This window comes from Neopelma chrysocephalum, unplaced genomic scaffold (genome assembly GCF_003984885.1).
Source record: "Neopelma chrysocephalum unplaced genomic scaffold, ASM398488v2 Primary Assembly neopelma1_22b, whole genome shotgun sequence".
In the NCBI taxonomy this organism is placed as follows: domain Eukaryota; kingdom Metazoa; phylum Chordata; class Aves; order Passeriformes; family Pipridae; genus Neopelma; species Neopelma chrysocephalum.
This window is the reverse complement of record NW_020897690.1, coordinates 6667754-6684468: the sequence shown is the minus strand read 5'-3', so window position 1 is coordinate 6684468 and position 16715 is coordinate 6667754. Positions and strand designations below refer to the sequence as shown.

At 36.4% G+C, this 16715-nt stretch overlaps 1 protein-coding gene across 2 annotated transcripts in view; it reads right to left on the bottom strand.

Annotated features, from left to right (window-relative positions):
• STX17 (syntaxin 17) overlaps positions 1 to 16715 on the bottom strand; it is a 32642-nt gene that overhangs the window by 11436 nt on the left and 4491 nt on the right. For both annotated transcript variants that reach the window (XM_027679054.1, XM_027679044.1), the window contains exons 2-3: positions 14861 to 15042; positions 6725 to 6790 (exon numbers count right to left, since the gene is read on the bottom strand). In XM_027679054.1, coding sequence (XP_027534855.1) covers positions 6725 to 6790; positions 14861 to 14983 — 189 coding nt within the window. In that variant the 5' untranslated portion in view covers positions 14984 to 15042. The remainder of the gene's footprint in view (positions 1 to 6724; positions 6791 to 14860; positions 15043 to 16715) is intronic.

The following is a 16715-nucleotide window of genomic DNA, read 5'->3' as shown; positions in this document are numbered from 1 at the left end:
TGTGTACCAGACATCTTCAGTGCTTGGGAAGTAACTATCATCTCTAGGATATTTAAATAATCTTCAGAAGTGCCATTTCTACTTTTTAACAAACTAAGGCCAAAAATCCCTAAAAACTCCCAGATTTCAAGCAATCCCTGTGTTCCAGGTCATCTCTCCTCTACATCCATCTTCTTTTCCAGACGGCATTGTGTTTCCTGACTGCAGCTACTTCGCCTGTCAAAGATGCCTCCAGTTGCTGCAAAAGCCCATGCCTAAGATAACACAGTGAATCCTCCCCTTGCACCCATCCTGGCTCTCCCAGGCTGTTATTTGCAACTCTTGAAGGAAGGCATCTGTGCTTTCAAGCACTTCTTATTTGGAGGTGCCACTGCACCATAACCAGCTCATTAAGTCTGTGTATTTTTAGTATTTGCTTCTGCTTGTGAGTTCACTCAGTTCTCCATCTATAAAAAAAAAAATGGGAGTTGCAGCTCCCAATACAGCCATCCCTCAACAGTGCAGTGAGGCATCACTGCGAGCTACCTGCTGAGTCTTTTTGGACATAGCCTGTTTTCCATAAGGGAAAGTAAGCCATTCGCCCCAGGAAAAGAACCAAAGATCAAGGAAGAGATGGTACCTGTTATCTAGTGAACTAATTTATCCATACTATCAGCCAACCACAAAACGAGGGAGAAATGTTTTTAAAGCCATCCCCATCTGTGCTTCAATTTTCTGGCTGTCAGACTTCGTACTTTATCCATTCTCCAAGTCAGTTTGTTTTATTTTGAGTTTCAATTAAAGTATTTAACTAATTAATTCACGGTGTAATTGCTGAAGTTATTTCTGTTTCTGTGATCAATTTAGGTCTTTGCCAAAATATTTATACAAGTTGCAACAAGTTGCAATAATATCCAAATAAAGTGAGTGATTGCTTCTCAAAATTTGCTTTTTTTTCTAATAATAAGTGACTGTGGTGATCACAGGACTTCAGGATACAGTCATTCACAATCCCCAACTAGCCCAAAACTACCACTTTCATTTTGTAAAGACAACTTCAGGGACAAAGAATAAGGATTACTTTTTTTAAAAATATTTTTTTTTTCAGATAAGGGCAAATATATTTGTTTGATTGGAATATCAAATAAAATAAAACATAGAAATATTTCTTTAGTTACAAGAGTTTTGAGACGATATAAACTATTTACAACTAGGAAGAAGAGAGTGTGTGCAGGCATCTACCATGACATAAATTTCTGTCTACAGCAAAAGTAGAGCGACTTTTTATTGCCTGGTCTTTTAAAATCGCAAAATGCACACAAGTTTTCTCTTCCTACAAATTAAAAGAAGAAATTTAGTTTAAATTATACCACTTACTGTTTTAGGACAGAGGTTTTATCTAATTATAAAAAAATAAGACTGTACTAAAAATAATATTAATTGCATTGCATTACAAAGTGATATAATAAACTATATTCTTTATCACACTATTTAGCAATCGTTTTGAATATTCTTCTCAAAACAGAACAAGAGAATAGAGTAACACCAGTGAGTGGTTAGAAACAGAAAGGTTTTCTTCTGTAATACAAATCATGCACAGGTAATGCCTTAGAAAGGCAATATTGCTTACCTGCAAAAGCAGAACTAGATGGAATTCATTTTATTTATACACACCAGTAAAATTAATTGGTTTTAACATTTATGAAAAAAATGTAAAAAATATAGTTCGAGAAGGAAATTAATTCAACAACATGTTGAAGTAATATTGCACAGGTGATATTAGACATCCAAAGAAAGAACTATGGATTCATAAAAATTGTGTTAAATTACTAAAATTATATTGTATGTTTAAATTAAAAGTACTACTAGCCAAATTAGGCTGCATTATTTAAGACTAACCTCAGGTAAAAACACTGATTGACAATTAAAAAAGGGAGATACAAAAAAATAACTTCGCAAGACAGTGGGTTAAATTAGAAACATGGTAGCCAGTAGCCTTTCTCTTACATTTCTCATCTTAATCTACCTTGCTCTTCCTGTTATCTTCCCCCCATGGTCTGCCCCTAAGTATGAAAAAAAGAGAATATCACCACTGTCATGGTGCACCATGTGCCAAAATGCTTGAACCTTGGAATTTCATTCAAGAAACAAAATGGGACTATCTAGATCCAACACTTAATTATCTATTTTGTCAGAACTATATGCAGGGGACTGAGGTTGATCCTGCTGTTTTGTTTCAGGAAACAAACTCATTTTTATTATTCTGTCTTTAGTCGTAACGGAGACAAAAAAAAAAGACGTCAAACACACAAATACTTGTGAAGCAGTGACAAGAGTGAGTTTCGGATGAGCAAATAATGCTGCCACATCAGCTTCTTTTAAAGAAAAAGGAAAATTTCACAGTTAGAATCAAGTCAAAATGTAGCTCTGCAAGGGACCTGTGCCTCTGCAGCTGCAGCTGGGGCAAATAACCAGTACAGCCAACGCACAAGTGCTGTGCAGTGACAAACACACCACCAGCTCGCTGGTGGGAGTTTTCACAAATCCTGAACAGAAGCTTCAAGAGATATGAACTACTCGCCCTAAGGAATGGCTAAATCAGATCCCCCCTTCCACTGTTCATTACAACCTTGCTGATCAAAGAGAAATACTTGTGAGAAAGAAGGTGGACAAATCAGATTATGATATTCACCTATTTGGTGAAATTTAATTTTAGTAGCTCTTCCTTTGTGGTTTTGGAGAGACGACTCTTGTTCCATTTACTGTCAACTAAACAGAAGCCAAATGGATTCAGCTCAGCAAGAAAGCTCAGCCCCACCGAGAGGACACACATCCTAGGAGCTCACCAAGGTGTAACATCATAAATGTTACAGACATGCAAATGACTATGACTTCTTTTCATAATAATTTTAATGGGACAGAGTTTAAGTTTTGGGTAGAGCATAAAGCATATCACTCTTGTCCCAAATGTTTCCACTTTTAAAGCGAAGCTTACTTAGCAAGAAAGGTAATACAAAAATTCTCTTTTCATGAACGTGAACTCCTGAGTTTCAAACTTGCCAAATTCAACCCAAAAGACACAGATTTTTTTTTTTTTTATAATACTTGCAATTTTGGTCTATTAACTTCCAAAGCCAAACAACAATCTTTGTTTCAAATTGCTTTCTCAAAAAAGCTATAGGAAAATAAAACTGGAGAAAACCTTAGGAAGTCATCCCTTCAGTCCATGATCTGCTGTCCCTATATTATTTTTGTCAGTTGTTTTTCTAATCTCGTCTTAAAAGGACTTCTTTATGAAGAGCTACAATCTCTTTGATACTATACTGCAAGAATTCATTATCTTACTTGCTATAGCATTTTCCTCATGTCTAACAGAAATCCCTCTTGCCTGACCTTAAACCAGGTATTTCTAATCCTCCCTGTTCAAAACAGGGAAAGACAAGTCCTGTCCTCTTTGCAACCATCTTTTCCGTGTTTGCAAACACACAGCACAACACTGTCAGGTGCTCTTTGGGCAAAATAAGTAATTTGTCGATCTTTGCAAGTAAGTCTTTTTTTCTCAATTTCTGACTATATTCATTGCTCTCTCTAATCACTTCACACCCTTCTTAAAAGCGTGGTGCCCAAACTAAGTCAGATCCCTGACTGTTCTAACTGGGATCCTTCTACTCCTGACCAAAGAGACTGTATGAGAGACCACACTTACGACTCTCCCAGTTATACATCCCACTACTTTATTTGGGTTTTTGTATCACCACCACACAATCAGTTCACTTCTACTCTGTGTTCCTCAAGTCTTATGAAATTCTTGGCCTAGGTCAGAGGAACTCTGAATTTAAGAATATATTGACCCTGCAGAGGGCCACAGGCTGCAACAGGAAGTTAATCTTATATGACCCCTCACTGACACCATAAACCATCTCCTGCAGAAATAAACTTTTTTACACTGCTTCTCATGCCCTCCCAGTGTATCTACGTAGTATGCCAGAAGGGTACCTATAATTTGAAGACTGCATCATTTTAAAGATGGTACAGAAGACCTGAGACATAAAACTGAGCTTTGAAGATTCATGCAAAAGAGAGCTGACAGGAAGCCATCTTTCACTTGTAAACCATTTTCAGTTGAAATAAAAATCATAAAAGCGAAAAACAAAAAAAGAAATAGATTAACATTTTCAAGCAGCTTTCTGGGTCAGAGCAACACAGCGGAAAGACTACGTCTGCCTAGGTATGTTTTGCAGAACCGAATCTCCCTTTGTGAGATGGATATAGACTAAAACCAGACTGTTCATCCACAGTATTTTTCTTTTTTTTTTTTTTTGTTCAATGTCTTACATCCTCTCTAATAACTGCAGCATTTTCCTTCCTCTCACTATGAAAATGAACAAGGCAGTCCTTAGGTTTTGCAATAACATACTACCATTTCATTGAAACTACCTTAAACCTAGCAATAATTAGTTAACTGTATGCTACAGCCAGCACGTATGCGGACCAAGCCTAGCAAAACTACATATTGATTCATGCCCCAACATTTTACAAAGTCCACAGACTGTCCCTAAAAATGAAAATATACATGAATATATATATTTGTGAAAATTAATATATGATACACAAGAACTATTTCCACAGTATTTTTGAAAGGGTGTCATCGTACCCTATGCATAGATTTCTGTTTTCTTCACTTTCTTTTATTGAAGTTCTTAATGTGGCATCCAGCCACCAGAAAGAAGAGGTATAGATTTATGCCTCATCTATATTTCTATTGTAATTTTGACCATCATCAAAAATACAACAGAAGTAATTATTCTGGGTAAACTGAAAATTCAGAAAAGTGTCTAATTATGTGCACATGGATTAAATGTAGAATGGCTGTGCATATATTTGTCTAAAACCTGTGGTGGATGCCTTGGGTCAATATTGACTTAGGGATTCCTAATGTATTTTTACAACATCTAATTCTGAGAGCAAAGTGTGTGCTGCAGAGAACATTTGGTATCACAATAATTAATCTGATTTCTTTGCAAACAAACAGATCACAAGTCCATTGGTAAACATTTAAACAGCTTACAGCAAACACATTCTACATGTCATATAATTTATTATCAAGTACTCCAGACTCCTAAATATTTAATTAAAACAAAGAGCTAGTCTTCTCACATGGACCCAGATTCTTATTCTGCTCTCTGGGTATCAGAATGTGAACCACTTTAATGCATAACTTGTAACTAGATCTAAAAGCAATAAGCATTAAATAAAATACAAGAAAATTTATTTTGGCTGAAAGTGAAAATGGCAAACTTTGGATTCAAGACAAATATAAATGTTTCTAGAGACAAGTAGTTTTCTTATTAACATATCTAAAAATATCATCTTCAACACCATTATTTTTTCTCTAATTATTGATAGATTTTGTCTTGCTAAACAAATTATATGATAACTAAAATTCCAAGAGAAGCCTTTCCCACATCTCAGATATGAAAACAGATCAGAGAACAGACATAAGCAAACACATGCTTCCTAAACCACAGCTGTTAAAACGCCACTGTTTTAACAGAACATCCACCTTTGGAATACTCTTTGAATATTAAGAATAAACTTATATTCAAATTTCAAAAATATTTGGTGAAAAATCAAAATAAACATTCAAACCTCCAATTTACAGAAAAATCAAGTGGATTTCATGTGTAGCTTCTTATCATCAACATTTAAAAAAAAGCTCATTAACACCTTCCGTTCCTCAAAAAACACACGTAACTCCAGCTCTGCCTACTATCCGGTTGTTTAACCAGGGTGAAGTTCTTTCTGAGGCGAGTTGTTTTGGGGGGTTTTTTTAGATTTTTAGTCTGGTCTAATTTCCCGCAGGAGTCAGTAATGCACTGAAACAGACGTGGGAATTTACAGTATTAGAATTGTGAAATGCAGTAGTTTAGGACTGTGCTACTACCTGTGCTGGCAAAGCCTGCTTTTCTAGTTGCAGTGTAGGTCACAGGTTTGTTCTAGTAGCAAAGACAAGTTCCTTTTCTGAACATCTATGAAACCAACATAAGATGCCTCTCCTGCTGGCCAACACATGTCTGTCCCCAAAATATTGGCAGTACAGCATGTTATAACCACTACCTGCTCTATCTGCCTCAGCAAACTTTGCCTTGCAGAGCTGGTCTTTGCGTCTCTCTGTATTGATAATCTCCTTTGGCTGTGTGCTATTTAGCGGTGTGAAGGCTGATGTTCGCCATGAGCTTCTGCATCATTTTCATCAAGACATGCAGATTTTTAGAAACAGCTGTGCTGACTTATGGGTGACTATGCATGAAGTCACTGAGATGATGCCCATGATGACAAATGTGTCTGGTGTTTCCTCCTTCGATGACATTATGCAGCTAACAATAGATCTGCACACCAAACTAGTAGTCCAGATGTTCTGTTTGTCCAAAATCATGCTTTAAAATTATCAGTATCCCTTATTGCAATACCTGGCTTCTAATTATATAATGTAAGAGGACAGTTTGCAGAAGACCAGAGATTCCAAACTTTTGTTTGTTCAAGAATGCAGAAACATTTCTGATTGCATTTGTCTCATAGGACACAATTAGGAAATTCCTACCTCTTAAATGAAGCAAAGCAAAACCTAGTATTTGTTAAATCCACCTGTCAAATACATGTCTCTCTCTTCATCCATCCCTGAGATAACTGGAACTCTGTAGGTAGTTTAATTCCATTAATACTACAGTCATTTTAATATCCTTACCTGAACTGTTCGTCCTGCGTTGATGTGCTCTTCGTGCAACCTGTCCCAGAGCCTGCATCTCTGATACTAAAACAGAGGAAAAATACTCCATATAATTGCTATTTTTAACAACTGCTATGCAGAAAAAAAGGCACTTTTGGTAAATAATCACTTTAATTTTCCAAAATTGACAGTAAAGAAGCTGAGTCATAAACAATTCTGCTGCAAAATCGGAGAGGTAAATAGCAATTTATCACAAATTTTGTGAAAAATTTTGTACAATGCATTTTACTGAATGGCAGATAACCAGGGTTTAGTGTCAGTTTTTAACAACAAAGAGATATTGCATCCTGATATTGCTGTGGGCATAAATCACTTGGTGGGCAGTAAAACAAATGGCAGAAGAAGGAAAAAGGAATGGAATAGTGGATAAGCAGTACTGGTCATATAGGACAACGAGGTATCTGGTACTACTCACAAGGAAAATGGCATTCATTACACAGTGCTACTGTCTACATTTACACTTACCATTTCCATATAGGTACAAACACAGCTACAAAACCATCAGGGCAGATTTGGCACCTGTATGATGCTCAACTAACTTCAATGTGAAACTATCCATACAGCACTTCCCACAGGACAGTGGGTCCTGAGACCAGAGTAATTATTCCATTAGCAGAGCACAAGTTTAGCAAAAGAACTGCATATTATCACATATAAACCTTTTCATCATTAAAATAAATCAATCCCTGCTATAGGCAGTTGACATTAATAATATAGAGACTTCATCCTGAAAAAGAGTAGTAAAAGAACAGAAGTAGAAGCTGTGATTCCTGTAACGTGTGCTGAAACTATCACAGAATGCATCTACAATACTAGACAACATTAGAATATTTATTTAATTGTTTAAATAACAAGACAAAACATTTACCATGATTTGTGAGGTATTTTTAGGTAAAGTTTAATTCCTCAATTTCTTAATATGCTTTGTTACCAATAAAAAACCTTTATCTACAGTCTACATCTTTCCGTAATTATTTTCATAATTTTAAAGGCCATGGTAATAAGGATGACAAGTCACTCAGCTTGCTAAAATACAATGTAAAATCTAAAGTTACTACTTATTTTCAGAGAAAAAGTTCTTTCATGTTAGGATTTTGTGGTGCTATGGAAGACTAAAGGTTTAGTGTTCAACTAAGTCAGATTCATGTCACTTTTCTAGGAAACAAGCAACTTCTGCATAAATTACTATGCCATTAAAATTACTGCCATTGTTCTTTAAAATGAAATGGTCAAAAAAACCTGTACCAGCAGTATATCTTACAATTTAGTCATTCCTGAAAGAGTACTGAAACAGGAATTTCTGAGGTTGTAACAGAAGGGGTTCAGAGAAAAATTACCCATTGAATTTCAACTGACTGTAATACATTGTCCAAATAACTAGTAATAAAAAATCTTGTTTTCCAGTTAAGAAGAACAAGAATTCCTCAGGAAACCTTTACTGCTCTTTATAATTTCTACTAGAAATGCTCAGCACATTTATCTGCTTTATATTACTAGTTTTATATTACTAGTTTGTTTCAAAATTCCCAGTAGGCTAGTGATGAGCTCACAGAATCCAATGACTTAATACTGCCAGAGCAAGGACATTCACGTGGTCAGCAAATTCCTCCTTGTTGTCTTCTGTTTGTTACCCAACCCAAAATAGGCCATGCTCCCAGACAATGTTCACTCTGGAGGCCTCAAGGATAGTAAAGCTTGAGAAGAGATGGTATTGATGTTATTCATCATGAAAGTTGGGACTGTTCAGCCTGTAGAAGTTTGCATGGAGACCTCACAGTAGCCTTCCAGTATCTAAAGGGGGCCTACTGGGAAGCCAGAGAGGGACTCTTCATCAGAAACTGTAGTGACAGGACAAGGAGTAATGGCTACAAATTGAAAGAGGGGAAATCTAGGCTAGATATTAGGAAGCAATTCTTTACTGTGAGGGACACTGGAACAGGTTGCCCAGGGAGGTTGTGGATGGCCCAGTCCTGGCAGTGTTCAAAGCCAGGTTGGATAAGGCCTTGAGCCTAGTAGGAGATGTCTCTGCCCATGGCTGGGGGGTTTGGGACTAGATGATCTTTAAGGTTCATTCCAACTCCTTAACATTCTATGATTCTATGATGAACAAACACATGTAAAACTGAGAGAGGTCCATGAAGTAAAAACATCTATGAAATCCTAACCTGTTACAGCAGGTCCAGAGTAGGGCCACAAAAAATGGTCCAAGAGCTGGAACACCTCTCCTGTGAAGACAGGCTGAGAGAGTTGGGATTGTTCAGCTTGGAGAAGAGAGATCCTACTGCAGCCTTTCCATAAACAAAGAAGGCTTAGAAGAAAGACAGAGACCGGATAAGGGTCAACACTTTTAAATGTTTCGAGGTTTAGACTGCAAATAAAAAATTTCTCTATAATGAGGGTGGTGAGGCACTGGAACAGGCTGTTCAGAAAAGTTTGGATGCCCCATCCCTGGAAGTGTTCAAGGCCAGGCTGGATGGGGCTTTGAGCAGCCATATGTAATGGAAGGTGTGCTTGCCCACAGCAGGGGGTTAGACTAGATGACCTTTAAAGTTCCCTTCCAACCCAAATCACTCTGTGGTTCTGTGATATTTAATCATAATTATGCTATTCTCAAATAGTTTGTATTAGACATCAGAAATATAAAACACTAGGCTACTCTTAAACACTCGATCTCTTTTCCTTTGTCCCATTCCCTCTTGAGAGCTCTCTTTACAAAGAAACCTTCACGCTTATCCTTTAGATCCCTTCCATTTCTCCTTGAAAGTAGCCAGTGGACATGGAGAGAACTCAAAAGCTCCTCATAATATTTCCTGCTAAAAGCAGGATGTCTTACACAAATGTATACACTCATATGAAGACTGTAGTAAGACTCAGATATCTTAATTTGTCATTTTGTGTTGCCTTTTCGTATCTTGCCACCACAACAATGGTCCCCAGCCAAAGGTAAAAAGTGTTTCCCACAACATCCTTTAGCTTTGGCACAGTGACAGGAAATGAAATTAAAACCAAAAGCAACAGAGAAAACAGTGTCTTATAGCACTTTTTTTTTTTTTTTTTGGAGGATTGTTGCAGTCTATGGTAGTATGCCAAACAAAATCTCCACCTTCCTGTACTATTGTGACAATTGCATTCATCTAACTTTTTCATGTAACTTTTGGATACAAACGCATTTTATTCCCTCTTGGAGGGAAAGGCCATCCAATCTATGGAATGTAGTTTAGAAAACAAGAATTTCATGGGGAAAACATGGAAGGAAAAGAAAAAGTACAGAGAACTGATTTCTTAAGGATGTAGGTTTTAAGTCTTCAGAAACTGTCATATGGAAAGTTGGACTCTCAAATAGTTGACAAGTAATGATGATGGATTTATGGTGGCCACTTCCTCTGAAAAGGTGTACTCAAGGTCAAATTTCATTATATATTGATTTTATAGTTTCTTCAAACAGTGATTTAGTAGATTAATTGTTTGGACTATCTCTGGAACCTAAGGTTTAAATCAATATTCATGAAATGAGGTTAGAGATATTGGCTTCATCATAAGTAAATAATGTTGCTTCTTTAAGCAATTTGACATAATTAGTGATTTTTGCTTAAAAGTAGCCTGTAAAATAAACAGGATCAGATTCTATAAAATTATCCTTTTACCCCTAGGGATGTTGGTTTACATGGCTGAAAGTTAATTTTACAAAAAGTATTTTAAAGGAAACCATTTAAGCTGCTGATGCTGACAACTCACAAAAGTACTGTAACACATTCATTATGGCTAAAATGCTTGTAAAAGACATAAAATGCAAATTATCACCAAGTATTTCAACCAAACTATTGCTAATATTCTGCTAACCTGAAAGTATCTAGTGACAGTTTTCAGGATATGTTTTGCCACATTTTTCTTCTCACTTTCTTATAAATCTATCAAAAGAGTAAACTTCGTAATATTTATACTTCTTACAGCCAGAAAAATATTATTAAAAAAAAAAAGTGAGAGAGAAACTTTCAGATTTTAAGAACATTACAGTGAGTGTGAACTTCTTAAAGAATCTGGCATTAAGGGACTGTTTTTATACTCAGATGTATTACCTCTCATCTATATCTTTGTCTTTTTTTTTTTAATATACACAGGTTCTGTAATCTTCAGTATTGTTATCTAACTTCTGGAATAGTTACCAATTGTTTATTTAAAGGTTTTATCCATTGTTTGTTTCTAATAATTCTATGAATTATTCATTCATAAATAAAATCTGCCAGGATTTATACTGTCTAGGGATGCAGAAATTTTTAACAGTATTCTGAAATCAGAAACACAAATCTGTACTAAACATTGCTACCACTTCTTGCTTCATAAAAGTGTTGTTCTAGAGGAAGTGCCATTAACATTTTAAGAACTATGTTTACAATTAAAGGATTTTTCTGATATGCAAATTTTATTATGTTGACTGAACAGATCATTCACACTGATACCATGAACATCCTGAAAATCTCATTAAATGTCCAAACTAGATACTTTTAGATTATGCCAGATTTTTACGTTCAAACTATAAAATTCAGCTACTCAAAAAGCACCTCGGTACCTCATTGGGGTCCCTGAATGCCATTACAGGAACATTGCAGAGAGTATTGCCTATAATAAAACCCTGGATAAGCAGGAGTTTCTCTGACAATGCTTTGAGCAAGGTTTTAGATCAGAACTGACCTAAAGACTCATTTCATCCTGAGTGCAAAAATGTTTTCTGCATTTTCTCCTACACACAGAAAACTATTCTTGCAACAATCTCCCCTTCTGTCTGCAAAACAGGAATGCTTGATGCAAATGAATTGCTAAGCCAATAAAGACTTCAGCTGACCAATTCATGGCTGAATTAAGTGAAACGTATTTCATCCCTTCCCTGACAGCATGGTAACACTATCTGGGTAGACAGAGCATAATTGTTCCTTGTCTACCCACACAAGGTTATAACTGATCGTGTCTCTGTTTCTCATTGCAGCACCCAATGTCTTTTGAAGATTCTTGATAAGGTGTTTATATATCCTAGATGAGGGAGGTTTTACACATAATGACAATACTTAGCAAAGAATCTCCTCAGCTTTACAAAGTAATAATCTTCCAAAAAAAAAGTCAAGCAGTGCAACAGTTATGCCTATCCCCCACATCGTCTCCCCTGTTACAACCTTACACACATCAAAAGCTTACCTTTACCTTCAAAGTGCAGGAAAACCACTTGTGTACTGCTAATGTGCCCTGCTAGTCACTTCCCACTCTGTAATGGCAGGTCAGCTCCCCTTTCCCATCAACCTTTTTCCAGGGACCACCCATCTGCTCCTCTCAGGCAAGGTTGTAGCTTTCATAACACCCTTTTACAGGTATTTATTAACTGCATCTCCTCATTTCTAGATAACTTCCTCAAGACTCTGAAGAATGCTAAGCTTCACTGCTCCACACTCATTGATGCTGTTGGTGTTAACAGAAGTGCTGCCTTGAAGATATAATTTTTAATGTAATTTTAACATAAACCAACTGCAGACTAAAAACTACCTCTCTGCAACCAAGGAATCCCTCTTGTGCATTATGGCAAATATGTTTCTTTCCTGAGCAGTCATGCAATTTCTGGTTAGAGAAAGAAGGAAACAACCTAGCTATCACAAGTATCTGTATTTGAATGAAACAGCTTTCAAGGAAAAGCTATTATTACACCTCTGAATCCTGTCCAATTCTCTATTATTCTTCACTAATTGCCCTCTGTGGCCACTGCTGTGTACAGGTTGTGCACACAGTCAAGGCTCCTTGCTCTCCCCGGAGCTACTCCTGGACACTAAAAAACAACACTGTTGCAAACTGGCTGATTCCAAGGCAAAGAAAGAAAAAAGCTAAATCAGCTGGTTTTTAGGTAATGTAACAAATTATACAAATATGGAATAACAAAGTGTAAACAACACACTGTGACTGAAATATAGGTCATCTCACACAGGAGTTATTGCTTCAGGCAAATATTATACTAAAGCACTTCTCCATTTGTGATTATTGCAGTTCATATCCTTATTGTATCCTTATTACACCCCTAACAGAAAAGAGTCAAATGATTATCTGCCATCCTTAGTCCCAGCAGCCCAGGTCTTTCTCTATCCCAGTTTTTCTCTCATCCCATGGTCAGACACCATTTCTGCACATTCACCTCCCATCTGAGGTACTTCACAAGCTCCCTCCACCCATCTCTTTATCCTTTATTTACATGACGCAGGAATAATTTCCTCTCACACAAAAGTAAGGGAAAGTAAGAGAATGAGACAGTGGAAATACACTAAAATCATCTCCCTCTATGCATTCTCAGATTCAGGAACAATCAAATTAGCAGCTCCAGGAATGAGTTCTGCTAATTTCTAAGCACAGGAACATGCCTTATTGTGGGGTAAATCTTTAGCAAATCTTCGGCTGGTGAGGTTCAAACAATATCTACTGAATACCTGCAAAGCACCTTTTTTTTCCAGAATCGTAACTCCTGGCCAAAAACCAGATTTTTAGAGGCACAACAAAATGTACGATCTGGAAAAAGACCACCACACAAAAATATCTGAAGTGTTACAACACATGTCACTGTTCAGAAAAGAAATTATCACTAAGATATCAATCACTATCACTTAAATTAAGCATTTCTTATTAAAAGAAATCATTGTCACTTGAACAACACATTATTTCCTGTGTTCTCAGAAACAAATATGGATTTATTTTCTCTCCTTCCCCAGTCCCAAGGCAGAAACCTGGCATGGGAAATTTCATCCAAAAGGTTACCCACTTGGTAAAGTTACAGTAAAGTTATGGTAAAAGTTGTGAACAAATGACAGCAGCAAAATGAAGAACAGTTTCAACACTAGATTATACACTCCCTTCAGAACACATCTTTCAGGAAATCAAAATCATGTTAACTTATTTTCTTCAAATTTCTTCATTCCTCCCAGGGTGTTGAAAATGTAGATAGTTGTCCTACACCATACAGATCTACATGTGCACTTGACTTTATACATTGTGAATAAGCTTAGTCAAATTAACATAGTGAATGATTTTCCAGAAACCTGTGCAGAACTACAGATGCTCACTGTCACTGACTTTTCTGTGGTGGTAAGTAAAACCTTTTCTAAACAAATATGTCTTGTATGGTCATTTCAAAACTTCCATAGCAGTGCTGATGTTATGACTCTAAGTGTGTTTCTGAATCAGTTGCTCTCTTACCTTTTGTATTGTTGTCGCCTGTTTTAGCAAATCTCTTACCACCTTCCTCAACAAAGCAGTCTCTCTATTTCCAAAGGCTATATACTAATACACAGAGTCTGGGAATCTGATCAACTTCCAAGTCTGGAATCTGATTATCTGTGCTGCTAAATTGTGAGAACTGCCCCTGGTCATGCCAAACAACTCTCTCACATGAAGAGTTCCTGAGAATGGCTAAGGAGTTATAAACAGAGAGCAGAGGCTACTCCCCATTGGCAGCATGGATGCAGCCACCCTGTTTTGCAGAATATGAGAATTTAATAACACTGACATAGGCCATTTCATGCCAGACAACTGTCCTGGGTATGTTTATTTAACCTGTACAGGCACCGCCACAGTGCTTGCACGAATTTAACTTCTTAGAAGCACACTCAGTTTCACTGTCAAGTGTGAGCTAATGTCAACAAGAAGCATATAAACATGCTACAATTTTGATACAATGCTTTTTTAGTTCACTTAAATAATTCAGTCTCTCTATTTCTCTCAACTCAGTTTGAAAATATAGAGAGAAAAAGATAGATATAAACAGTAAGTTACTCAGAACAGTTGGCAGCAAATCACTGTGATTTCAAAGTAAAGTAAAATATTAGGCTGCTATCCCCACAGTAACATTTTAACATAAAAGCAGTGTTTCTCTCTCTGTAGCCTGATGTTTACTACAAATATAAAGATCTTTGTGCACACTGAATTACCAGACAATACAGAAGTTTCATCTTTACCCAAATGTGTATTAAAGCATTTAATAATCAATTTTTCATCAAAATCTCTATATAACCTTCCAATGTGACTGATTCCATACTGTAAAAAGAACTACATTAGTAAAAAATAAACACTAACCTTCTCAATATTTATTTGGTGTTTTCTTAACCTTTCCAAATCTGTTGGAATTGCCACTTTAATGAATTTCTGAATTGCAGGTTCAATTCGACGGAGTTTAACCTTTTCTTCATCTTCAGACATCCTAAAAGCAGCCCTCAATTGAACACCTGTGCAATATACCTTCACCAAGGTAGAAACCCCTAAAAAACAAACAATTACAAGCTTACAAAAATGTAGTAACCTTGAATCACTTTTTAAAAGAAAGCAAAATAAGCTAAATCAGTGGATTCTGTATTTGCATTTAAATGTATTATTTCCACTTATTTGCAGGCTTTGGGGATCATTTTTCATAGATAAAACTTAACACTAAAAAGAAAAAAACAGCTAAATAACTAAGGCAGAGGTAAATATGCTTTCCAGTAGCATAACGACACATGAAAAGGTTTGAAAAAATCTTCCAATTAGACGCTTTGATTGATCAGAGTTCAAGTTTTGCCAATTCACATTCAGAGTCATCTTACAAATTGTAAAACATGCCCTGAAAAGACACTAATTTTGGAATTCAATTTTCTGGAAAGATTAAGAGCGTCTGAACGAAGATTTGCTGGTGACGAGGCTGGTGAAGCCAAACACCAGCTGATGGCATTGGATTTTTGACTGAATCTCTCAGTGTTCAGTCCCAGCCATCACCTGTGTAGGCTGCAGGGAGGATACCTACAAACCTCCCCCAACTTCAAAGGAGCCAGGTGGTAAGCATAAGCATCTTCCATCAGGCCAGTAAGAGAGGGAAAATAATTCTGATACAGGGAGGAAAACAGTTCCCACCTTTTTCAACACAGTTGCAAATGAAATAATGTGTTTTTTCAGAAGAACAGAATGCTGACACAAGGCTCTCCTCCTTTATCTATCCCACCCAACAAAGAAACTGAAAACTGTGGAAAACGCAGTGTTTACTGAGAGTAAATCAAATTAGGGGAAGTCAATTTTTAAGGTTTCATTGACACACCTTTTCCTTTTTCAAAACCTCAGAAGGAAATTATTTCATCAAATGACTTTGCTAAATCATCCCCATTTCAAATTATAGATGCACTATCAGTCTTACAAATCCCCTCCTAAACCAAGGCATGTAATATTAATAGTCCTTTGTATAAACCTTCAAATAAACATGCAGTGAGTGGGCGACCTCACATTTTTTCAGGTTGCAAAAAGAACTTTAATCCTTTTGTGTTGATTTACTCTTTTCACCATTCTAAAAACAGTGGTTCAAATGCAAGATGATAACAAATACATTAGTTGTTCTACTATACCTTGGTCACTACAGTCCCTAACCTTTGAAAGAGCCACTTATATATCACAATTTAACTCAATTTTGAGCCTAAAACTGATTTTTTTTTGTAATGAGCAAAGGATAAAAAGCATCATACTCCAAACTGCAGTACTTCCTCTTTGAACTAATATTAATTTCCTGACAGTTTAAACACTAATCCATGAGTTTATGAGCTAGAATTAATTAAAAACTCATTCCTCAAAGATATTTAGGAGCCACGTCATGCTTTTCTTCAATACTGAGTCATCTTGAAGAAGCAATGACACAAATTCTTCAAACTCACTGTACAACGTGAACTCAGAGAAACCCACATCCCATCCTGTCTTAGAAAAAATACAGCAGAGACTAAGCTAAATCTATCATAATTTTGTCCTTAACCTTTAATGACATCTAGAGATTGTTAAGACTCAAAACTGACAGTTTAGATGACTTACAAATGGGACCACTATGAAAGCAGAGTTAATGTAACCAATGGCCATGAGCCTTGAGTGAATGATCTGAATGTGCAACAGTTGTAAGTTCAAAGATTTGGCTGCATGCAGGATA